This window comes from Salvelinus alpinus, chromosome 15, assembly GCF_045679555.1.
Source record: "Salvelinus alpinus chromosome 15, SLU_Salpinus.1, whole genome shotgun sequence".
NCBI lineage: Eukaryota > Metazoa > Chordata > Actinopteri > Salmoniformes > Salmonidae > Salvelinus > Salvelinus alpinus.
In genome coordinates this window covers 2781893-2808768 of record NC_092100.1, presented here as the reverse complement: position 1 = coordinate 2808768, position 26876 = coordinate 2781893, and the positions used below count along the sequence as shown (strand labels likewise).

Below are 26876 nucleotides of genomic sequence, written 5' to 3'. Positions count from 1 at the left end.
TAAAAAAATTAACTTTTATTTTGCATTATGTTGACACATCAAGTGTTTCATTATGTTTGCACATTCCTTCATCTCATGAGATATCATTTTGATCAAATAAACCAGGCAGCAAACTACTAAATACTTCCTTTCTGTCCTTTCCTGTTGCACACATCGGATATTAAACCAAAAACATTCTGTAGGAATTGGGAGGCTTTCAGGTGTACAGCAGTGGAGGCTGGTGAGGGGAGGACGGCTCATAATAATGGCTGAAACGGATCGAATGGCATCAAACCACCATGTGTTTAATACCATTACCACGAGCCCATCCTCCCAAATGAAGGTGCCACCAACCTCCTGTGCTGTACAGCATAATAAACAATTCCCAGTCACACCAAATCAATCCAAAACAACATGAACCAAACACACACTGTTCTGAGCACGGCTGTGGCACATTAACTCTGTGCTATTATTATATTATTATAGTATTACGCAGGAAACATTTCTCCACGCCAATATTTCACAATATCTGGGTCCGATTAACTGTAAAGTGAGCAAAGGGTTCCAAAATTCTGGTAACATTACCCAGATTTAGTTACAAAATATTAACATTGCCCGGCACAATACGCTGCAGCGATGCAAAGCAAACTAGACATTTTAATGTCGAATTATGCGTTAAAATAAAAGATTTAAAACTTAAACACTCCATAAAGGGCAGTGTGTTCGGTTCTGTCTGGGCTGTGACATACAAAATCAACATTGCAAACAATATATATATGTTTAAACAGCAAGCTATTCCAACATATCAGAAAAGGTTTGTGTGCAGAACTACAGCCAAAAGTAGCAGCGTGATTTGTCAAAGTGGTAGACATATAGTCAATCATGCAACTCCATTATATATATATAGGCTGCTTCCCAAATGGCATCCTATGCCCTACATCAGGGCTTTCCAACCCTGTTCCTGGAGAGATACCCTACATCAGGGCTTTCTAACAACCTGTTCCTGGAGAGAGACCCTACATCAGGGCTTTCCAACCCTGTTCCTGGCGAGATACCCTACATCAGGGCTTTCCAACCCTGTTCCCGGAGAGATACCCTACATCAGGGCTTTCCAACCCTGTTCCTGGAGAGAGACCCTACATCAGGGCTTTCTAACCCTGTTCCTGGAGAGAGACCCTACATCAGGGTTGTAACCTACAGGAGGGTATCTCTCCAGGAACAGGGTTGGAGTTAAATCCTACAGGAGGGTATCTCTCCAGGAACAGGGTTAGAGATAAAACCTACAGGAGGGTTTCTCTCCAGGAACAGGGTTGGAGTTAAAACCTACAAGAGGGTATCTCTCCAGGAACAGGGTTAGAGATAAAACCTACAGGAGGGTATCTCTCCAGGAACAGGGTTGGAGTTAAAACCTACAGGAGGGTAGCTCTCCAGGAACAGGGTTGGAGTTAAAACCTCCAGGAGGGTATCTCTCCAGGAACAGGGTTGGAGTTAAAACCTACAGGAGGGCATCTCTCCAAGAACAGGGTTGGAGTTAAAACCTCCAGGAGGGTATCTCTCCAGGAACAGGGTTGGAGACCCTTGCCATACAGAGTGTGTACTCCTATGGACCCTGGTCAAAAGTAGTAACATTATGCAGGGAATAGTGTGCCATTTGCACAGAGGCAGGAACACTATTGGTGTACTTGGTGGGAACAGTCCGGTGCTGGGATCCACCACGGCTACACATTTTGGTTTTTGACCTAGCGGCACACAGCCGATTCAAATAACCAAACTCATTATGCTTTTGGGGGGAGGGGGGGGGGGGCAGGACCGAGTATGGGAAACTCTGCCTTAGACAACTTGCTAACACTTCATATGAACACCCTCTTAATAATGCATTATAGATGCTTATAAGCACCTATGTCAGGTATTAAAATGCCATATGCATAACTCACAAGGTATTAAGAATGCACTTATAATGCATTATGAAGAAGGATTTCAATTTAGTTCGTTTAACCGACAACACTGCTGGCGATGACAGAATACCGACTGGGAAGACTTTTACGATCCCATAAACAAACAAAAATGTCACCGGACGGAAGTATGCAGCCCTGTGTATATACCATTCACTGACATTTCTGAACGTTAAGTTAAGTGCACTTTCACAACAAATCAGACACGATGATAACCTGCTTCAGACCGGATGTTTTTACACGTCAAACATCTTTAATAAACACACGTCGAAGAATCGAGCTCCAGTAAGCATTCTGACTGATTTTAAACTATTTGAAAAAGCTAGAAAATAAGGAGAGGTTGTACACTAGAGAGATTTGAGGTGGGGGGGGGGGGTAGATCAAAGTGTCTTGTCTAATTGATATCTTGGCACACACACCACTCGAACACTTCCTTGTCATAATGCCACTTAAAAAAGAAAAATTGAACTCATGTCTCATTGTATTGTAAAACTCCTTCCTTATCCATTAAAACATTTAAACCATTGAAATGTATTTATTTTTTTAATCAGAGTAGTTGGTTTGTTTCACAACATTCCAAATCCTTTGGCGTAAGTGACGGCTTTGAGAAGTCTCTCCTTCAGCTTCTCCTTTGTGTCGTATTCTGGGAGCAGCAAGGCATTAAAACACGTGTGAGAAGTAGGTAACCTAGAGAGATAGAGAGGGGAGAGAGAGGAGAGATTATAGATCTGTCCAAGTAATCTGGGAGGCCCCATTGAAACAGGCCTCTGGTCCAAATAGCGCACTACTTTTGACCAGTAGCGCACTACTTTTGACCAGTAGCGCACTACTTTTGACCAGTAGCGCACTACTTTTGACCAGTAGCGCACTACTTTTGACCAGTAGCACACTACTTTTGACCAGTAGCACACTACTTTTGACCAGTAGCACACTACTTTTGACCAGTAGCACACTACTTTTGACCAGTAGCACACTACTTTTGACCAGTAGCACACTACTTTTGACCAGTAGCACACTACTTTTGACCAGTAGCACACTACTTTTGACCAGTAGCACACTACTTTTGACCAGTAGCACACTACTTTTGACCAGTAGCACACTACGTAGGGAACAGGATGCAACTTGGGACCCGAGGCCTGGTCTCACCTGTCTGTGTCGGGGCCGTTCTTGGCGATGATCATCTTTAACTTGCCCAGGCCTCCTACGGGTGCTCTGTCAGTCCCCGTCGTAAACTGGAGGAAAAGTCTCTTATCCTCCTCGCCAAACGAATGCACCGTCTCCCAGAAGTCTCTACGAGTGGGAAATAAAGAACAGCATTTCATAAAACATGATATTTAATAACATTACTACAGCAGAATGAGCAGGAGTGTAATGGTTGTCTTTTAAAATACATGTTCAAAAGTCAAGTTATTTTTAAGAGAGACATTTTGGACTAAAACATTATGTCAACATTTTAACATTCTATGTCATTCTGGAGAGAAATTACATGTTTTTACTTGATAATGCGACAGTCTTTGTTGTAGCCTCCGTCATACTCGGTTGTTTCTTCAAGTGCGTGAAAGTCTAAATTCTGAGGAGTTAGAATACAAGACACAGATACATCAGGGGGTGTAGAAGAAGTTAGAATACAAGAGACAGATACATCAGGGGGTGTAGAAGGAGTCAGAATACAAGAGACAGATACATCAGGGGGTGTAGAAGAAGTTAGAATACAAGAGACAGATACATCAGGGGGTGTAGAAGGAGTTAGAATACAAGAGACAGATACATCAGGGGGTGTAGAAGGAGTTAGAATACAAGAGACAGATACATCAGGGGGTGTAGAAGGAGTTAGAATACAAGAGACAGATACATCAGGGGGTGTAGAAGGAGTCAGAATACAAGAGACAGATACATCAGGGGGTGTAGAAGGAGTCAGAATACAAGAGACAGATACATCATGGGGTGTAGAAGAAGTTAGAATACAAGAGACAGATACATCAGGGGGTGTAGAAGAAGTTAGAATACAAGAGACAGATACATCAGGGGGTATAGAAGGAGTTAGAATACAAGAGACAGATACATCAGGGGGTGTAGAAGGAGTTAGAATACAAGAGACAGATACATCAGGGGGTGTAGAAGGAGTTAGAATACAAGAGACAGATACATCAGGGGGTGTAGAAGGAGTTAGAATACAAGAGACAGATACATCAGGGGGTGTAGAAGAAGTTAGAATACAAGAGACAGATACATCAGGGGGTGTAGAAGGAGTTAGAATACAAGAGACAGATACATCAGGGGGTGTAGAAGGAGTTAGAATACAAGAGACAGATACATCAGGGGGTGTAGAAGAAGTTAGAATACAAGAGACAGATACATCAGGGGGTGTAGAAGAAGTTAGAATACAAGAGACAGATACATCAGGGGGTGTAGAAGGAGTTAGAATACAAGAGACAGATACATCAGGGGGTGTAGAAGAAGTTAGAATACAAGAGACAGATACATCAGGGGGTGTAGAAGGAGTTAGAATACAAGAGACAGATACATCAGGGGGTGTAGAAGGAGTTAGAATACAAGAGACAGATACATCAGGGGGTGTAGAAGAAGTTAGAATACAAGAGACAGATACATCAGGGGGTGTAGAAGGAGTTAGAATACAAGAGACAGATACATCAGGGGGTGTAGAAGGAGTTAGAATACAAGAGACAGATACATCAGGGGGTGTAGAAGGAGTTAGAATACAAGAGACTGATACAAGAGACAGATACATCAGGGGGTGTAGAAGGAGTTAGAATACAAGAGACTGATACAAGAGACAGATACATCAGGGGGTGTAGAAGGAGTTAGAATACAAGAGACAGATACAGGAGACAGATACATCAGGTGGTGTAGAAGAAGTTAGAATACATATACAAATATCTACACATGTTAAGTTTGCTGAAAATAAACGCAGTTCACAGTGAGGACGTTTCTTTTTTTGCTCAGTTCACATACATATATACACACACACACCAGGCTGCATTAGATCAGGTGGTGTAGAAAACATGAAGCAGTGACCCCAACACTGACACCAAATGTCTTTTCTATAGCTCAAGCTCAATTGGTCTTTCCGTGCATCACTGCCTCCAGAAAGTCTCACAATCCTGTGACCTTCTCCCCCCAAATCATTTAGAGAAGGAAACGAGAAGAGAGGAAGCGAGTAAACAAAGAATGATTGAGAAAGGGCCTCAGATGAGTTCCCTTACCCTGCTTCCACAGATGAGTTTCCTTACCCTGCTTCCACAGATGAGTTCCCTTACCCTGCTTCCACAGATGAGTTCCCTTACCCTGCTTCCACAGATGAGTTCCCTTACCCTGCTTCCACAGATGAGTTCCCTTACCCTGCTTCCACAGATGAGTTCCCTTACCCTGCTTCCACAGATGAGTTCCCTTACCCTGCTTCCACAGATGAGTTCCCTTACCCTGCTTCCACAGATGAGTTTCCTTACCCTGCTTCCACAGATGAGTTTCCTTACCCTGCTTCCACAGATGAGTTTCCTTACCCTGCTTCCACAGATGAGTTTCCTTACCCTGCTTCCACAGATGAGTTCCCTTACCCTGCTTCCACAGATGAGTAGCTCCACCTCTTCAGGTCTAAACAAACAGTTGAGAGGCGACTCGTTGGTGACCATCTGGAAGCCCCTCCTGAAGGCTTTGAACTGGCGCTCCACACTCTTATTAAGGATGTAATCGCCATACAGACACACAAACTCCTGGAGACCAGAAACACAGATAGAAAAACAGTCAAAACTAAAAATGGCATCATTCACTTCCACTGCAGAAATCTTTCTGATTGAGAGGGGGTCAAATACTTATTTCCCTCATTAAAATGCAAAATAATTTATAACATTTTTGACATGGCTTTTTCTGAATTTTTTGGTTGTTATTCTGTCTCTCACTGTTCAAATAAACCTACCATTTAAAATTATAGACTGATCATTTCTTTGTCAGTGGGCAAACGTACAAAATCAGCAGGGGATCAAATACTTTTCCCCCCTCACTGTAGGTATTTGTAGTTGTCCACATATTCTATGTCAGAACCGTCCAGAGTAGTGATGCTAGTCGGGCGGGAGGCTGGGGCAGCGATTGGTTGAAGAGCATGCATTTAGTTTAACTTGCATTTAAGAGCAGTTGTAGGCCAAGGAAGGAGTGTTGTATGGCGTTGAAGCTCGTCTGGAGGTTAGTTAGCACAGTGTCCAAGGAAGGACCAGATGTATACAGAATGGTGTCGTCTGCGTAGAGGTGGATCAGGGAATCGCACGCAGCAAGAGCAACATCATTGATTTATGCAGAGAAGAGAGTCGGCCCGAGAATTGAACCCTGTGGCACCCCCATAGAGATGGCCAGAGGTCCGGACAATAGGCCCTCCGATTTGACACACTGAACTCTATCAGAGAAGTAGTTGGTGAACCAGGAGGCAGTCATTTGAGAAACCAAGGCTGTTGAGTCTGCCGATAAGAATACGGTGATTGACATAGTCGAAAGCCTTGGCCAGGTCGATGAATACAGCTGCACAGTATTGTCTCTTATCGATGGTGGTTATGATATCGTTTAGCACCTTGAGCGTGGCTGAGGTGCACCCGTGACCAGCTCTGAAACCAGATTGCACAGCGGAGAAGGTAAAGTGGGATTCGAAATGGTCGGTGATCTGTTTGTTAACTTGGCATTCGAAGACCTTAGAAAGGCAGGGTAGGATAGATATAGGTCTGTAGCAGTTTGAGTCTAGAGTGTCCCCCCTTTGAAGAGGGGAATGACTGCGGTCCTGGGATAGACTAGATACGTTCTGGACAGGGCTACAACAAAATATTCACCTTTCTACCGTCCTCACTAACAGGTTCTCTCACCTTTCTACCGTCCTCACTAACAGGTTCTCTCACCTTTCTACCGTCCTCACTAACAGGCATCTCACCTTTCTACCGTCCTCACTAACAGGTTCTCTCACCTTTCTACCGTCCTCACTAACAGGCATCTCACCTTTCTACCGTCCTCACTAACAGGCATCTCACCTTTCTACCGTCCTCACTAACAGGCATCTCACCTTTCTACCGTCCTCACTAACAGGCATCTCACCTTTCTACGGTCCTCACTAACAGTTCTCACCTTTCTACCGTCCTCACTAACAGGCATCTCACCTTTCTACCGTCCTCACTAACAGGCATCTCACCTTTCTACCGTCCTCACTGACAGGTCTGTCACCTTTCTACCGTCCTCACTGACAGGTCTGTCACCTTTCTACCGTCCTCACTGACAGGTCTGTCACCTTTCTACCGTCCTCACTGACAGGTCTGTCACCTTTCTACCGTCCTCACTGACAGGTCTGTCACCTTTCTACCGTCCTCACTGACAGGTCTGTCACCTTTCTACCGTCCTCACTGACAGGTCTGTCACCTTTCTACCGTCCTCACTGACAGGTATGTCACCTTTCTACCGTCCTCACTGACAGGTATGTCACCTTTCTACCGTCCTCACTGACAGGTATGTCACCTTTCTACCGTCCTCACTGACAGGTATGTCACCTTTCTACCGTCCTCACTGACAGGTATGTCACCTTTCTACCGTCCTCACTGACAGGTATGTCACCTTTCTACCGTCCTCACTGACAGGTATGTCACCTTTCTACCGTCCTCACTGACAGGTATGTCACCTTTCTACCGTCCTCACTAACAGGCATCTCACCTTTCTACCGTCCTCACTAACAGGCATCTCACCTTTCTACCGTCCTCACTAACAGGCATCTCACCTTTCTACCGTCCTCACTAACAGGCATCTCACCTTTCTACCGTCCTCACTAACAGGCATCTCACCTTTCTACCGTCCTCACTGACAGGTCTGTCACCTTTCTACCGTCCTCACTGACAGGTCTGTCACCTTTCTACCGTCCTCACTGACAGGTCTGTCACCTTTCTACCGTCCTCACTGACAGGTCTGTCACCTTTCTACCGTCCTCACTGACAGGTCTGTCACCTTTCTACCGTCCTCACTGACAGGTCTGTCACCTTTCTACCGTCCTCACTGACAGGTCTGTCACCTTTCTACCGTCCTCACTGACAGGTCTGTCACCTTTCTACCGTCCTCACTGACAGGTCTGTCACCTTTCTACCGTCCTCACTGACAGGTATGTCACCTTTCTACCGTCCTCACTGACAGGTATGTCACCTTTCTACCGTCCTCACTGACAGGTATGTCACCTTTCTACCGTCCTCACTGACAGGTATGTCACCTTTCTACCGTCCTCACTGACAGGTATGTCACCTTTCTACCGTCCTCACTGACAGGTATGTCACCTTTCTACCGTCCTCACTGACAGGTATGTCACCTTTCTACCGTCCTCACTGACAGGTATGTCACCTTTCTACCGTCCTCACTGACAGGTATGTCACCTTTCTACCGTCCTCACTGACAGGTATGTCACCTTTCTACCGTCCTCACTGACAGGTATGTCACCTTTCTACCGTCCTCACTGACAGGTATGTCACCTTTCTACCGTCCTCACTGACAGGTATGTCACCTTTCTACCGTCCTCACTGACAGGTATGTCACCTTTCTACCGTCCTCACTGACAGGTATGTCACCTTTCTACCGTCCTCACTGACAGGTATGTCACCTTTCTACCGTCCTCACTGACAGGTATGTCACCTTTCTACCGTCCTCACTGACAGGTATGTCACCTTTCTACCGTCCTCACTGACAGGTATGTCACCTTTCTACCGTCCTCACTGACAGGTATGTCACCTTTCTACCGTCCTCACTGACAGGTATGTCACCTTTCTACCGTCCTCACTGACAGGTATGTCACCTTTCTACCGTCCTCACTGACAGGTATGTCACCTTTCTACCGTCCTCACTGACAGGTATGTCACCTTTCTACCGTCCTCACTGACAGGTATGTCACCTTTCTACCGTCCTCACTGACAGGTATGTCACCTTTCTACCGTCCTCACTGACAGGTATGTCACCTTTCTACCGTCCTCACTGACAGGTATGTCACCTTTCTACCGTCCTCACTGACAGGTATGTCACCTTTCTACCGTCCTCACTGACAGGTATGTCACCTTTCTACCGTCCTCACTGACAGGTATGTCACCTTTCTACCGTCCTCACTGACAGGTATGTCACCTTTCTACCGTCCTCACTGACAGGTATGTCACCTTTCTACCGTCCTCACTGACAGGTATCTCACCTTTCTATTGTCCTCACAAACAGGTATCTCACCTTTCTATTGTCCTCACAAACAGGTATCTCACCTTTCTATTGTCCTCACAAACAGGTATCTCACCTTTCTATTGTCCTCACTAACAGGTATCTCACCTTTCTATTGTCCTCATTAACAGGTATCTCACCTTTAGACGGTCCTCACTAACAGGTATCTTACCTTCCTATTGTCCTCATTAACAGGTATCTTACCTTTAGACGGTCCTCACTAACAGGTATCTTACCTTCCTATTGTCCTCATTAACAGGTATCTCACCTTTCTATTGTCCTCACTAACAGGTATCTTACCTTAAGACGGTCCTCACTAACAGGTATCTTACCTTAAGACGGTCCTCACTAACAGGTATCTTACCTTTCTATTGTCCTCACTAACAGGTATCTCACCTTTCTATTGTCCTCACTAACAGGTATCTCACCTTTCTATTGTCCTCACTAACAGGTATCTCACCTTTCTACTGTCCTCACTAACAGGTATCTTACCTTTAGACGGTCCTCACGAACAGGTGTCTTACCTTCCTATTGTCCGCATTAACAGGTATCTTGTCCCCGTTTTCCTTCAGGTCGTAAGTGATGGGGTCTCCAAACAGGTCAGTCTGTGAGATCTGGAAGGTGATCATCATGTCCTCCTCCACGTCGCCCTCATAGTCCAGCAGCTCCTTCAGACTCTGGTACTGAACCTGGCATGGGACAGACCCCAGGCTGTCAGTCAGTATAAATGGGACAGACCCCAGGCTGTCAGTCAGTATAAATGGGACAGACCCCAGGCTGTCAGTCAGTATAAATGGGAGAGACCCCAGGCTGTCAGTCAGTATAAATGGGACAGACCCCAGGCTGTCAGTCAGTATAAATGGGACAGACCCCAGGCTGTCAGTCAGTATAAATGGGACAGACCCCAGGCTGTCAGTCAGTATAAATGGGACAGACCCCAGGCTGTCAGTCAGTATAAATGGGACAGACCCCAGGCTGTCAGTCAGTATAAATGGGAGAGACCCCAGGCTGTCAGTCAGTATAAATGGGACAGACCCCAGGCTGTCAGTCAGTATAAATGGGACAGACCCCAGGCTGTCAGTCAGTATAAATGGGAGAGACCCCAGGCTGTCAGTCAGTATAAATGGGACAGACCCCAGGCTGTCAGTCAGTATAAATGGGACAGACCCCAGGCTGTCAGTCAGTATAAATGGGACAGACCCCAGGCTGTCAGTCAGTATAAATGGGACAGACCCCAGGCTGTCAGTCAGTATAAATGGGACAGACCCCAGGCTGTCAGTCAGTATAAATGGGACAGACCCCAGGCTGTCAGTCAGTATAAATGGGACAGACCCCGGGCTGTCAGTCAGTATAAATGGGACAGACCCCAGGCTGTCAGTCAGTATAAATGGGACAGACCCCAGGCTGTCAGTCAGTATAAATGGGACAGACCCCAGGCTGTCAGTCAGTATAAATGGGACAGACCCCAGGCTGTCAGTCAGTATAAATGGGACAGACCCCAGGCTGTCAGTCAGTATAAATGGGACAGACCCCAGGCTGTCAGTCAGTATAAATGGGAGAGACCCCAGGCTGTCAGTCAGTATAAATGGGAGACACCACCAATACGTAGCTAACAGAGGGATACGCGCGCTATATTAATACGTAGCTAACAGAGGGATAAGCGCGCTATATTAATACGTAGCTAAGAGGGATAAGCGTGCTATATTAATACGTAGCTAACAGAGGGATAAGCGCGCTATATTAATACGTAGCTAACAGAGGGATAAGCGCGCTATATTAATACGTAGCTAACAGAGGGATAAGCGCGCTATATTAATACGTAGCTAACAGAGGGATAAGCGCGCTATATTAATATGTAGCTAACAGAGGGATAAGCGGGCTATATTAATACGTAGCTAACAGAGGGATAAGCGCGCTATATTAATACGTAGCTAACAGAGGGATAAGCGCGCTATAATAATACGTAGCTAACAGAGGGATAAGCGCCCTATATTAATACGTAGCTAACAGAGGGATAAGCGCGCTATATTAATACGTAGCTAACAGAGGGATAAGCGCGCTATAATAATACGTAGCTAACAGAGGGATAAGCGCGCTATATTAATACGTAGCTAACAGAGGGATAAGCGCGCTATATTAATACGTAGCTAACAGAGGGATAAGCGCGCTATATTAATACGTAGCTAACAGAGGGATAAGCGCGCTATATTAATACGTAGCTAACAGAAGGATAAGCGCGCTATATTAATACGTAGCTAACAGAGATAAGCGCGCTATAATAATACGTAGCTAACAGAGGGATAAGCGCGCTATAATAATACGTAGCTAACAGAGGGATAAGCGCGCTATAATAATACGTAGCTAACAGAGGGATAAGCGCGCTATATTAACACATATCCAAGATGGCGTAGCAGTCAGATGTCCTTTGTCCTCGTCCTGTCCCGTGTATATATTTTTTATATATTTTTCTTCGCATTTCTTTTTATATATATTTTTTTCTTCTTAAAAACTCAACTTCAAAACACTCTCCTGCAACCTACCTCACCAAATGTGGTGCGGATGTGTTTTTTTTTCTCCTCAAAGGTATTATTCACCTCGTATCCGAAATCTAACAACAAAATGCTAGCCAGAAGTTAGCCAGCTCACAAGCTAACGTGAGTAGTTCAGCTAACCACAGCTAGCGCTTATCAGCTATCCTTTAGCTCGGAAAACTATTGCCAGTTTTGTACAACGCGACTCAGACCAGAGCATACCAGACCTATTTTCTCTCCATATCCCCGGATTTTTACCGCAAGCTCTGGACATTTACACCTGGATCTTGCAGCTAACTAGCTGCTATCCGAGTGACTATTGGCTAACATCAATTCCGGAGCAAACACCAATTATCCCGGAGCTAGCCAGCTGAAGAGTCCCATCAGCCACTCCTGGGCTACAATCACCTATCCGGACCCGTTTTACTGCCGATGCGGAGCCCCACCGGGCCTTCACGACTGGGATACCGACGTTATTAATTAAATAATTAATTAATAATTAAAATTAAGCAGCAGCAGCTGAAAAGATGAGCTCCTACAAATATTGAAATTTAAATGTTTTTTTAGAGTAAAGTACATCGAAAAAAAAATCAAAAGAAAACTGCAAACTGAATAGGAGACCAAACAAGCAGCAAACAAAGAAGAAAGGCTTTTGAAAAAGTAACAATTTTTCATAAAATTATACCGTTTTCTTAGCTAGCTAAGTTGTTTACCTGTTGCTAGGCAGTTGCTAGGGACATTCCTGGAAGAAGCTAGCTAGCTAACAAGGAGTGTCTAGTTGGCAGAAGAGAAGAAGGGACAAAGAAGGGACAAAGTGGGACAAAATAAGGACAGAAGAAAAGGGAAAGGGGACATTAAGGTGAAGCAGTCCTCTAAAGACACAAAAGACAATAATACAAGAAACAACACTTCTATTGCCTCTCCCTCTACGATACGCACTTCCGGGTTGGAGCGAGTAGTTGCATTCCGTTTTGCTCCACAGGTAGTATTACATTTCATTTCATTACAGTACAACAGTTTGATTTGTTTGATCTTAGCTGGCTACATAGCCGTCTTTGTATCCAAGATAATTGTGTAGTCTAGAGTAATTGTCGAGGTTACCTAGCCAGTTAGAGGTTACCTAGCCAGCTACACTTTCAAACAAAGTCAACAACGCAGCCACTGCTAGCTAGCCTATTTCACCAGCCAGCAGTACTATATCATTTTAGTCAATAAGATTTTTTGCAACGTAAGCTTAACTTTCTGAACATTCGAGACGTGTAGTCCACTTGTCATTCCAATCTCCTTTGCATTAGCGTAGCCTCTTCTGTAGCCTGTCAACTATGTGTCTGTCTATCCCTGTTCTCTCCTCTCTGCACAGACCATACAAACGCTTCACACCGCGTGGCCGCTGCTACTCTAACCTAGTGGTCCCAGCGCGCACGACCCACGTGGAGTCCCAGGTCTCCGGCAGCCTCTGGAACTGCCGATCTGCGGCCAACAAGGCAGAGTTCATCTCAGCCTATGCTTCCCTCCAGTCCCTCGACTTCTTGGCACTGACGGAAACATGGATTACCACTGATAACACTGCTACTCCTACTGCTCTCTCCTCGTCTGCCCACGTGTTCTCGCACACCCCGAGAGCTTCTGGTCAGCGGGGTGGTGGCACTGGGATCCTCATCTCTCCCAAGTGGACATTCTCTCTTTCTCCCCTGACCCATCTGTCTATCGCCTCCTTTGAATTCCATGCTGTCACAGTTACCAGCCCTTTCAAGCTTAACATCCTTATCATTTATCGCCCTCCAGGTTCCCTTGGAGAGTTCATCAATGAGCTTGACGCCCTGATAAGTTCCTTTCCTGAGGATGGCTCACCTCTCACAGTTCTGGGTGACTTTAACCTCCCCACGTCTACCTTTGACTCATTCCTCTCTGCCTCCTTCTTTCCACTCCTCTCCTCTTTTGACCTCACCCTCTCACCTTCCCCCCCTACTCACAAGGCAGGCAATACGCTTGACCTCATCTTTACTAGATGCTGTTCTTCCACTAATCTCATTGCAACTCCCCTCCAAGTCTCCGACCACTACCTTGTATCCTTTTCCCTCTCGCTCTCATCCAACACTTCCCACACTGCCCCTACTCGGATGGTATCGCGCCGTCCCAACCTTCGCTCTCTCTCCCCCGCTACTCTCTCCTCTTCCATCCTATTATCTCTTCCCTCTGCTCAAACCTTCTCCAACCTATCTCCTGATTCTGCCTCCTCAACCCTCCTCTCCTCCCTTTCTGCATCCTTTGACTCTCTATGTCCCCTATCCTCCAGGCCGGCTCGGTCCTCCCCTCCTGCTCCGTGGCTCGACGACTCATTGCGAGCTCACAGAACAGGGCTCCGGGCAGCCGAGCGGAAATGGAGGAAAACTCGCCTCCCTGCGGACCTGGCATCCTTTCACTCCCTCCTCTCTACATTCTCCTCTTCTGTCTCTGCTGCTAAAGCCAATTTGTACCACTCTAAATTCCAAGCATCTGCCTCTAACCCTAGGAAGCTCTTTGCCACCTTCTCCTCCCTCCTGAATCCTCCTCCCCCTCCTCCCCCCTCCTCCCTCTCTGCTGATGACTTCGTCAACCATTTTGAAAAGAAGGTCGACGACATCCGATTCTCGTTTGCTAAGTCAAACGACACCGCTGGTTCTGCTCACACTGCCCTACCCTGTGCTTTGACCTCTTTCTCCCCTCTCTCTCCAGATGAAATCTCGCGTCTTGTGACGGCCGGCCGCCCAACAACCTGCCCGCTTGACCCTATCCCCTCCTCTCTTCTCCAGACCATTTCCGGAGACCTTCTCCCTTACCTCACCTCGCTCATCAACTCATCCCTGACCGCTGGCTACGTCCCTTCCGTCTTCAAGAGAGCGAGAGTTGCACCCCTTCTGAAAAAACCTACACTCGATCCCTCCGATGTCAACAACTACAGACCAGTATCCCTTCTTTCTTTTCTCTCCAAAACTCTTGAACGTGCCGTCCTTGGCCAGCTCTCCTGCTATCTCTCTCAGAATGACTTTCTTGATCCAAATCAGTCAGGTTTCAAGACTAGTCATTCAACTGAGACTGCTCTTCTCTGTGTCACGGAGGCGCTCCGCACTGCTAAAGCTAACTCTCTCTCCTCTGCTCTCATCCTTCTAGACCTATCGGCTGCCTTTGATACTGTGAACCATCAGATCCTCCTCTCCACCCTCTCCGAGCTGGGCATCTCCGGCGCGGCCCACGCTTGGATTGCGTCCTACCTGACAGGTCGCTCCTACCAGGTGGCGTGGCGAGAATCTGTCTCCGCACCACGTGCTCTCACCACTGGTGTCCCCCAGGGCTCTGTTCTAGGCCCTCTCCTATTCTCGCTATACACCAAGTCACTTGGCTCTGTCATATCCTCACATGGTCTCTCCTATCATTGCTATGCAGACGACACACAATTAATCTTCTCCTTTCCCCCCTCTGATAACCAGGTGGTGAATCGCATCTCTGCATGTCTGGCAGACATATCAGTGTGGATGACGGATCACCACCTCAAGCTGAACCTCGGCAAGACGGAGCTGCTCTTCCTCCCGGGGAAGGACTGCCCGTTCCATGATCTCGCCATCACGGTTGACAACTCCATTGTGTCCTCCTCCCAGAGTGCTAAGAACCTTGGCGTGATCCTGGACAACACCCTGTCGTTCTCAACTAACATCAAGGCGGTGACCCGTTCCTGTAGGTTCATGCTCTACAACATTCGCAGAGTACGACCCTGCCTCACGCAGGAAGCGGCGCAGGTCCTAATCCAGGCACTTGTCATCTCCCGTCTGGATTACTGCAACTCGCTGTTGGCTGGGCTCCCTGCCTGTGCCATTAAACCCCTACAACTCATCCAGAACGCCGCAGCCCGTCTGGTGTTCAACTTTCCCAAGTTCTCTCACGTCACCCCGCTCTCTCCACTGGCTTCCAGTTGAAGCTCGCATCCGCTACAAGACCATGGTGCTTGCTTACGGAGCTGTGAGGGGAACGGCACCTCCGTACCTTCAGGCTCTGATCAGGCCCTACACCCAAACAAGGGCACTGCGTTCATCCACCTCTGGCCTGCTCGCCTCCCTACCTCTGAGGAAGTACAGTTCCCGCTCAGCCCAGTCAAAACTGTTCGCTGCTCTGGCACCCCAATGGTGGAACAAACTCCCTCACGACGCCAGGTCAGCGGAGTCAATCACCACCTTCCGGAGACACCTGAAACCCCACCTCTTTAAGGAATACCTAGGATAGGATAAAGTAATCCTTCTAACCCCCCCCCCCCCTTAAAAGAGTTAGATGCACTATTGTAAAGTGGTTGTTCCACTGGATATCATAAGGTGAATGCACCAATTTGTAAGTCGCTCTGGATAAGAGCGTCTGCTAAATGACTTAAATGTAATGTAAATGTTATCTGCCCGAGGGAGTTATTCATCTAGCCAGAAGTTAGCCAGCTCACAAGCTAACGTGAGTAGTTCAGCTAACCACAGCTAGCGCTTATCAGCTATCCTTTAGCTCGGAAAACTATTGCCAGTTTTGTACAACGCGACTCAGACCAGAGCATACCAGACCTATTTTCTCTCCATATCCCCGGATTTTTACCGCAAGCTCTGGACATTTACACCTGGATCTTGCAGCTAACTAGCTGCTATCCGAGTGACTATTGGCTAACATCAATTCCGGAGCAAACACCAATTATCCCGGAGCTAGCCAGCTGAAGAGTTCCATCAGCCACTCCTGGGCTACAATCACCTATCCGGACCCGTTTTACTGCCGATGCGGAGCCCCACCGGGCCTTCACGACTGGGATACCGACGTTATCTGCCCGAGGGAGTTATTCAACTGGCCCCTCCATCGCGACGTAACCTGAACGCCCATATGCTAACTGCGGCCCGCTAATCGTTAGCTGTCTTGAGCATATCGGCTGCTATCTGAACAGGTCTATCGAACAATCTTACGCCGCGGGCTAGCTTAGTGGAGGCCTCACTGCTCCATCTACGGCTGCCCCCTGGACACTATGATCACTTGGCTACATAGCTGATGCTTGCTTGACTGTCCATTAATTCACGGTACTCCATTCCGTTTATTTGTGTTTTATCTGTTGGCTCTGTGCTTTAACTCAGGATCTGTGTGTAGTTAATCCGACCCTCTCTGCCTAGCCGTCGCCATTTTTACCTGCTGCTGCTGTGTTAACTGACTAGCTGCTGTTATCTCACCTGTTGTTTTAGCTAGCTCTCCCAATCAAGACCTGCAATCACTTTATGCCTTATTGTATGTCTCCCTCAAATATCAATATGCCTTGCATACTGTTGTTCAGGCTAGTTATCATTGTTTTGGTTTGCAATGGACCCCGTAGTTCCACTCTCCGTACCTCCGATACCCCCTTTGTCCCACCCCCCACACATGCGGTGACCTCACCCATTGAGACCAGCATGTCCAGAGATACAACCTCTCTTATCATCACCCAGTGCCTGGGCTTGCCTCCGCTGTACCCACGCCCCACCATACCCCTGTCTGCACATTATGCCCAGAATCTATTCTACCACGCCCATAAATCTGCTCCTTTTATTCTTTGTCCCCAACGCTCTAGGCGACCAGTTTTGATAGCCTTTAGCCGCACCCTCATCCTACTACTCCTCTGTTCCTCGGGTGATGTGGAGGTAAACCCAGGCCCTGCATGTCCCCAGTCACCCTCATTTGTTGACTTCTGTGATCGAAAAAGCCTTGGCCTCATGCATGTCAACATCAGAAGCCTCCTCCCTAAGTTTGCCTTACTCACCGCTTTAGCACACTCTGCCAACCCTGATGTCCTTGCCGTGTCCGAATCCTGGCTTAGGAAGGCCACCAAAAATTCTGAGATTTCCATACCCAACTATAACACTTTCCGTCAAGATAGAACTGCCAAAGGGGGAGGAGTTGCAATCTACTGCAGAGATAGCCTGCAAAGTTCTGTCATACTTTCCAGGTCTATGCCCAAACAGTTCGAACTTCTAATTTTAAAAATTAATCTCTCCAGAAATAAGTCTCTCACTGTTGCCGCCTGCTACCGACCCCCCTCAGCTCCCAGCTGTGCCCTGGACACCATCTGTGAATTGATCGCTCCCCATCTAGCTTCAGAGTTTGTTCTGTTAGGTGACCTAAACTGGGATATGCTTAACACCCCGGCAGTCCTACAATCCAAGCTTGATGCCCTCAATCTCACACAAATCATCAAGGAACCCACCAGGTACAACCCTAAATCCGTAAACATGGGCACCCTAATAGACATTATCCTGACCAACCTGCCCTCCATATACACCTCTGCTGTCTTCAATCAAGATCTCAGCGATCACTGCCTCATTGCCTGTATCCGCCACGGGTCCGCGGTCAAACGACCACCCCTCATCACTGTCAAACGCTCCCTAAAACACTTCTGCGAGCAGGCCTTTCTAATCGACCTGGCCCGGGTACCCTGGAAGGATATTGACCTCATCCCGTCAGTTGAGGATGCCTGGTCATTCTTTAAATGTTACTTCCTCACCATATTAGACAAGCATGCTCCGTTCAAAAAATGCAGAACCAAGAACAGATATAGCCCTTGGTTCACTCCAGACCTGACTGCCCTCGACCAGCACAAAAACATCCTGTGGCGAACTGCAATAGCATCGAAGAGCCCCCGCGATATGCAACTGTTCAGGGAAGTCAGGAACCAATACACGCAGTCAGTCAGGAAAGCAAAGGCCAGCTTTTTCAAGCAGAAATTTGCATCCTGTAGCTCTAACTCCAAAAAGTTCTGGGATACTGTAAAGTCCATGGAGAACAAGAGCACCTCCTCCCAGCTGCCCACTGAACTGAGGCTAGGTAACACGGTCACCACCGATAAATCCGTGATAATCGAAGACTTCAACAAGCATTTCTCAATGGCTGGCCATGCCTTCCTCCTGGCGACTCCAACCTTGGCCAACAGCCCCGCCCCCTCCGCTGCTACTCGCCCAAGCCTCCCCAGCTTCTCCTTTACCCAAATCCAGATAGCAGATGTTCTGAAAGAGCTGGAAAACCTGGACCCATACAAATCAGCTGGGCTTGACAATCTGGACCCCCTATTTCTGAAACTGTCCGCCGCCATTGTCGCACCCCCTATCACCAGCCTGTTCAACCTCTCCTTCGTATCATCTGAGATCCCCAAGGATTGGAAAGCTGCCGCGGTCATCCCCCTCTTCAAAGGGGGAGACACCCTGGACCCAAACTGTTACAGACCTATATCCATCCTGCCCTGCCTATCTAAGGTCTTCGAAAGCCAAGTCAACAAACAGATCACTGACCATCTCGAATCCCACCGTACCTTCTCCGCTGTGCAATCCGGTTTCCGAGCCGGTCATGGGTGCACCTCAGCCACGCTCAAGGTACTAAACGATATCATAACCGCCATCGATAAAAGACATTACTGTGCAGCCGTCTTCATCGACCTGGCCAAGGCTTTCGACTCTGTCAATCACCATATTCTTATCGGCAGACTCAGTAGCCTCGGTTTTTCTAATGACTGCCTTGCCTGGTTCACCAACTACTTTGCAGACAGAGTTCAGTGTGTCAAATCGGAGGGCATGTTGTCCGGTCCTCTGGCAGTCTCTATGGGGGTACCACAGGGTTCAATTCTCGGGCCGACTCTTTTCTCTGTATACATCAATGATGTTGCTCTTGCTGCGGGCGATTCCCTGATCCACCTCTACGCAGACGACACCATTCTATATACTTCCGGCCCTTCCTTGGACACTGTACTATCTAACCTCCAAACGAGCTTCAATGCCATACAACACTCCTTCCGTGGCCTCCAACTGCTCTTAAACGCTAGTAAAACCAAATGCATGCTTTTCAACCGTTCGCTGCCTGCACCCGCACGCCCGACTAGCATCACCACCCTGGACGGTTCCGACCTAGAATATGTGGACATCTATAAGTACCTAGGTGTCTGGCTAGACTGCAAACTCTCCTTCCAGACTCATATCAAACATCTCCAATCCAAAATCAAAGCAAGAATCGGCTTTCTATTCCGCAACAAAGCCTCCTTCACTCACGCCGCCAAACTTACCCTAGTAAAACTGACTATCCTACCGATCCTCGACTTCGGCGATGTCATCTACAAAATAGCTTCCAATACTCTACTCAGCAAACTGGATGCAGTTTATCACAGTGCCATTCGTTTTGTTACTAAAGCACCTTATACGACCCACCACTGCGACCTGTATGCCCTAGTCGGCTGGCCCTCGCTACATGTTCGTCGTCAGACCCACTGGCTCCAGGTCATCTACAAGGCTATGCTAGGTAAAGTGCCGCCTTATCTCAGTTCACTGGTCACGATGGCTACACCCACCCGCAACACGCGCTCCAGCAGGTGTATCTCACTGATCATCCCTAAAGCCAAAACCTCATTTGGACGCCTTTCCTTCCAGTTCTCTGCTGCCTGCGACTGGAACGAATTGCAAAAATCTCTGAAGTTGGAGACTTTTATCTCCCTCAACAACTTTAAAAATCTGCTATCCGAGCAGCTAACCGATCTCTGCAGCTGTACATAGTCCATCTGTAAACTACCCACCCAATTTACCTACCTCACCCCCCATACTGCTTTTATTTATTTACTTTTCTGCTCTTTTGCACACCAGTATCTCTTCTTGCACATGATTATCTGATGATTTATCACTCCAGTGTTAATCTGCTAAATTGTAATTATTCGATTTATTGCCTACCTCATGCCTTTTGCACACATTGTATATAGATTCTCATTTTTTTTTCTTTTTTTTTTCTACCATGTTATTGACTTGTTTATTGTTTACTCCATGTGTAACTCTGTGTTGTCTGTTCACACTGCTATGCTTTATCTTGGCCAGGTCGCAGTTGCAAATGAGAACTTGTTCTCAACTAGCCTACCTGGTTAAATAAAGGTGAAAAAAAATAAAAAAATAAAAAATAAATAAAAACACGTAGCTAACAGAGGGATAAGCGCGCTATATTAACACGTAGCTAACAGAGGGATAAGCGCGCTATATTAATACGTAGCTAACAGAGGGATAAGCGCGCTATATTAATACGTAGCTAACAGAGGGATAAGCGCGCTATATTAATACGTAGCTAACAGAGGGATAAGCGCGCTATATTAATACGTAGCTAACAGGGGGATAAGCGCGCTATATTAATACGTAGCTAACAGAGGGATAAGCGCCCTATATTAACACGTAGCTAACAGAGGGATAAGCGCGCTATATTAACACGTAGCTAACAGAGGGATAAGCGCGCTATATTAATACGTAGCTAACAGAGGGATAAGCGCGCTATATTAATACGTAGCTAACAGAGGGATAAGCGCGCTATAATAATACGTAGCTAACAGAAGGATAAGCGCCCTATATTAACACATAGCTAACACTATGTGTTACAAGGTTACCTTGTAATTACCTTGAAATGACAAGGTTTTTAATAAAAAAATATACACAGCTCTTGTAGTAGTTGTCTAACCTGAAACACTTTTTAATTACATAGACCGATTTAAAAATGACATTTAAACTTATTTCAGCATGTTCCAGTACCGGGTTTAAACATGTTACATTAATGACATTGAAACAGGTTGAAATATGTTCCAGTACCGGGTGAGAGTCTGCCAGGTCAAGATAGGTCCCTTTCTTCCCCATCAGTTTCCTGTACACCACCATGGGGAAGTGAACATCCAGGATGCAGTTGTTGTAGATGGCCAGGCCCAGGACGATGCCTATCAGGGTGAACTGGGCCTCATTCTCCAGAGAGGACGGGTTGAACCAGAACAGCTTGGTGGACTCATCATATGTAAACATGCCTGGAGGGACATTAATACCAAGAAAACAGATGAACAATTTGTTTGTGAATATTAAGTTCAAGTTTAAAACTTTTTAAAAATATATATTTTTTTTAATAGAAAAGTGTCTATGGCTAACATACAGTGCATTCGCAAAAGTGTTCAGATCCCTTGACTTTTTCCACATTTTGTTACGTTACAGCCTTGTTCTAAAATGGACAACAAAAATGTTTTACGTCATCAATCGACACACAATACCCCATAATGACAAAGCAAAAACGGGTTTTGGGAAATTAAAAAGCCTGAAATATCACATTTACATAAGTATTCAGACCCTTTACTTTTGTATTTATTATGGATCCCCATTAGTTCCTGCCAAGGCAGCAGCTTCTCTTCCTGGGGTTTATTATGGATCCCCATTAGTTCCTGCCAAGGCAGCAGCTTCTCTTCCTGGGGTTTATTATGGATCCCCATTAGTTCCTGCCAAGGCAGCAGCTACTCTTCCTGGGGTTTATTATGGATCCCCATTAGTTCCTGCCAAGGCAGCAGCTTCTCTTCCTGGGGTTTATTATGGATCCCCATTAGTTCCTGCCAAGGCAGCAGCTTCTCTTCCTGGGGTTTATTATGGATCCCCATTAGTTCCTGCCAAGGCAGCAGCTACTCTTCCTGGGGTTTATTATGGATCCCCATTAGTTCCTGCCAAGGCAGCAGCTACTCTTCCTGGGGTTTATTATGGATCCCCATTAGTTCCTGCCAAGGCAGCAGCTACTCTTCCTGGGGTTTATTATGGATCCCCATTAGTTCCTGCCAAGGCAGCAGCTACTCTTCCTGGGGTTTATTATGGATCACCATTAGTTCCTGCCAAGGCAGCAGCTACTCTTCCTGGGGTTTATTATGGATCCCCATTAGTTCCTGCCAAGGCAGCAGCTACTCTTCCTGGGGTTTATTATGGATCCCCATTAGTTCCTGCCAAGGCAGCAGCTACTCTTCCTGGGGTTTATTATGGATCCCCATTAGTTCCTGCCAAGACAGCAGCTTCTCTTCCTGGGGTTTATTATGGATCCCCATTAGTTCCTGCCAAGGCAGCAGCTACTCTTCCTGGGGTTTATTATGGATCCCCATTAGTTCCTGCCAAGACAGCAGCTTCTCTTCCTGGGGTTTATTATGGATCCCCATTAGTTCCTGCCAAGGCAGCAGCTACTCTTCCTGGGGTTTATTATGGATCCCCATTAGTTCCTGCCAAGGCAGCAGCTTCTCTTCCTGGGGTTTATTATGGATCCCCATTAGTTCCTGCCAAGGCAGCAGCTTCTCTTCCTGGGGTTTATTATGGATCCACATTAGTTCCTGCCAAGGCAGCAGCTACTCTTCCTGGGGTTTATTATGGATCCCCATTAGTTCCTGCCAAGGCAGCAGCTACTCTTCCTGGGGTTTATTATGGATCCCCATTAGTTCCTGTCAAGGCAGCAGCTTCTCTTCCTGGGGTTTATTATGGATCCCCATTAGTTCCTGCCAAGGCAGCTACTCTTCCTGGGGTTTATTATGGATCCCCATTAGTTCCTGCCAAGGCAGCAGCTTCTCTTCCTGGGGTTTATTATGGATCCCCATTAGTTCCTGCCAAGGCAGCAGCTTCTCTTCCTGGGGTTTATTATGGATCCCCATTAGTTCCTGCCAAGGCAGCAGCTACTCTTCCTGGGGTGTATTATGGATCCCCATTAGTTCCTGCCAAGGCAGCAGCTTCTCTTCCTGGGGTTTATTATGGATCCCCATTAGTTCCTGCCAAGGCAGCAGCTACTCTTCCTGGGGTTTATTATGGATCCCCATTAGTTCCTGCCAAGGCAGCAGCTCTTCCTGGGGTTTATTATGGATCCCCATTAGTTCCTGTCAAGGCAGCAGCTTCTCTTCCTGGGGTTTATTATGGATCCCCATTAGTTCCTGCCAAGGCAGCAGCTACTCTTCCTGGGGTGTATTATGGATCCCCATTAGTTCCTGCCAAGGCAGCAGCTTCTCTTCCTGGGGTTTATTATGGATCCCCATTAGTTCCTGCCAAGGCAGCAGCTACTCTTCCTGGGGTTTATTATGGATCCCCATTAGTTCCTGCCAAGGCAGCAGCTACTCTTCCTGGGGTTTATTACCGATCCCCATTAGTTCCTGCCAAGGCAGCAGCTTCTCTTCCTGGGGTTTATTATGGGTCCCCATTAGTTCCTGCCAAGGCAGCAGCTACTCTTCCTAGGGTTTATTATGGATCCCCGTTAGTTCCTGCCAAGGCAGCAGCTTCTCTTCCTGGGGTTTATTATGGACCCCCATTAGCTCCTGCCAAGGCAGCAGCTACTCTTCCCGGGGTTTATTATGGATCCCCATTATCTCCTGCCAAGGCAGCAGCTATTCTTCATCAAAACTTGTTTTCGCTTTGTCATTAAAATGTAGATTGAGGATTTTACTTTTTACTTTATCCATTTTAGAATAAGGCTGTAACGTAACAAAACGTGGAAAAACAGAAGGGGTTTAGAAACATTTCTATATACAGTGCATTAGGAAAGTGTCTTTGGATTACATATAACATGTATAACGCAAAGCCTGAGAGACTACATTGTATTTTAATCAACCACAGATACAGCATTCAATTCCAAGCAGAACATCTCACCAATATCAGGGTTGAACATCTCCTCCAGGACTAGCTGGAAGAACTCTTTAGAGACCCCTCCCTCGTCGACGCCCTGCTCGCCTTCAAACTCCACAAACAGCTGCTTCCTCAGGTCCGCTGGGTTCTCCATGGAGATCATCTCTAACTGTAGGACGCCGACCATTAGGTTAGGAGAGGGACAGACACACAGAGGAACCCTTCCCATTCACCTTAGCCCTAGCCTGGTGTTGGTGGACCGAGAGTCGTCTGTTCTTTTCCACCAATCGATTGGTAGAAATGTTAAAACGTGTATTTTTTCCATATATAGACACATCCAATGTGTTTTAATCAAATCAACGATAGACACCGAGCTTGTCTGACAAAAATAATTAAAACACAGATAACTACAGGGAGTCCGATCGACATGGCCACTCTGCTCCTAAGCAACTCTGCAATATTATAGCGTACAGGAACCTGCATTTCGAACATAAATATGACTTATCTGAATTGGATCCTTTGTTCGTCCCAGAGGCTACTCCAAGATGCCACGGAGACGAGGTATTCGAAGTGGACTTCTAGTCCGAGTCAGGAGGCGTACACACCATCCACTGCTTCTGAGTATATTACTCGCTAATGTTCAGTCCCTGGACAATAGCGTAGACGAGCTCAGGGCGAGGACCTTCTTCCAGAGAGACATGAGGGACTGTAACATACTCTGTTTCATGGAATCATGGCTCTCTCCGGATATACTGTCCCTGTCCATACAGCCAGTTGGGTTCTCAGTACATCGCGCAGACGGGAATAAAGAACTCTCCGGGAAGAAGAAATGCGGAGGTGTATGTTTCATGATTAACCACTCATGGTGTGATTGTGGTAACGGACAGGAACTCAAGTCCTTCAGTTCACCCGACCTCGAATACCTCAAATGCTGACCATATTACCTCCCAAGAGAATTCTCTTCGGCTAATGTCGCAGCCATATCGCAGTATATTCCCCCTCAAGCCGATACCACGACGGCCCTCAAGGAACTACACTAGACTTTGTGCAACTGGAAACTACATATCCTGAGGCAACATTTATTGTAGCTGGGGACTTTAACAAAGCAAATCTGAGGAAAACGCTACCGAAGTCCTACAAACACATTGACTATAGTAGTTGAGATTCAAAAACTCTACCGTTGCTACAAGGCCCTCCCACGACCTACTTTCGGCAAATCAGATGACGACTCCATTCTGCTACTCCCTTCCTATAGGCAGGAATTATCCGTGCTAAGAACTGCCAATTGAGATGGCTTGGGATGAGCTGGATCGCAGAGTGAAGGAAAAGCAGCCAACAAGTGCTCAGCATATGTGGGAACTCCTTCAAGACGGTTGGAAAAGCATTCCAGGTGAAGCTGGTTGAGAGAATGCCAAGAGTGTGCAATCAAGCTGTCAATCAAGGCAAAGGGTAGCTACTTTGAAGAATCTCAAATATAAAATACAGTGGCAAGAAAAATATGTGAACCCTTTGGAATTATCTGGATTTCTGCATAAATTGGTCATAGAATTTGATCTGGACTCTAAGTCACAACAATAGACAAACATAGTGTGCTTAAACTAACACAAATTACTGTATTTTTCTTTTCTATATTGAATACATCATTAAATTCACAGTGTAGGTTGGAAAAAGTATGTGAACCTGTACGCTAATGACTTATCCAAAAGCTAATTGGAGTCAGGAGTCAGCTGACCTGGAGTCCCAATCAATGAGATGAGATTGGAGATCTTGGTTAGACCTGCCTTGCCCTAAAAAAACCCCCACAAGAAGCACTGCCTGATGTGATGCCTCGAACAAAGATCTCAGAAGACCTAAGATCAGAAGAAGCACTGCCTTCTGGAGTGGCCCAGTCAGTCCTGACCTCAACCCGATTGGAGGTCATGCCACAGTATCTCAGAGAGCAGTTCACACCAGACATCGCAATAATATTGCTGAACTGAAACAGTTTTGTAGCCCAAATTCAGAATTGCTCCTGACCGCTGTGCAGGTCTGATCCACAACTACAAAAAATGTTTGGTTGAGGTTATTGCTTCCAAAAGGAGGGTCAACCAGTTATTACATCCAAGGGTTCACATACTTTCCCCACCCTGCACTGTGAATGTTTACACAGTGTGTTCAATAAAGACATGAAAACATATAATTGTTTGTGTGTTATTACTTTAAGCAGACTGTTTGTCTATTGTTGTGATCTAGATTTTATGACCAATTTATGCAGAAATCTAGGTATTTCCAAAAGGTTCACATTCTTTTTCTTGATACTGTATATATTGATTTGTTTAACACTTTTTTGGTTACTACATGATTCCATATGTGTTATTTCACAGTTTTGATGTCTTCACTATTATTCCACAATGTTGAAAATAGTAAAAACTAAAGAAAAACTCTTGAATGAGTAGCTGTGTCCAAACTTTGGACTGGTACTATATGTGTGTGTGTCTGTGACTCACCCTGACGAGGGCGTCGTCGATGATGTGGTCTCGTCGTACTTTGAGCCTGAGATACGGGTTGAGCTGCTGTCCTTGTACCAGGCTGTAGAGCGCCGTGATCCTCCTCTCGCTGTACATGCTGATGCGGTTGTCGTAGTACAGACCCAGGCTCTTGGTGCAGGCGTTGAGGATGAAGGGACAGCTCTGGAAGGAGAACTTACTCTCCGAGTCCACCTTGAAGAAGGTAAAGTCCTTGTCCATCTCCAGAACATCGTTCAACGGCTCGTTGACAAACTCCTCGAAGGGGATGAGGGG

At 46.5% G+C, this 26876-nt stretch overlaps 1 protein-coding gene across 2 annotated transcripts; it reads right to left on the bottom strand.

The window, feature by feature from the left end:
• LOC139539382 (ubiquitin-protein ligase E3A-like) lies at nucleotides 1–26876 on the bottom strand (the record flags this gene model as incomplete). Of its 2 annotated transcripts, none has more annotated exon segments than XM_071342263.1 (8): nucleotides 1–2618; nucleotides 3078–3221; nucleotides 3428–3501; nucleotides 5480–5662; nucleotides 9674–9838; nucleotides 21295–21500; nucleotides 24121–24265; nucleotides 26583–26876. In XM_071342263.1, coding segments are annotated over 8 exon segments (1332 nt in total), but the record flags the coding sequence as incomplete, so codon positions are not given.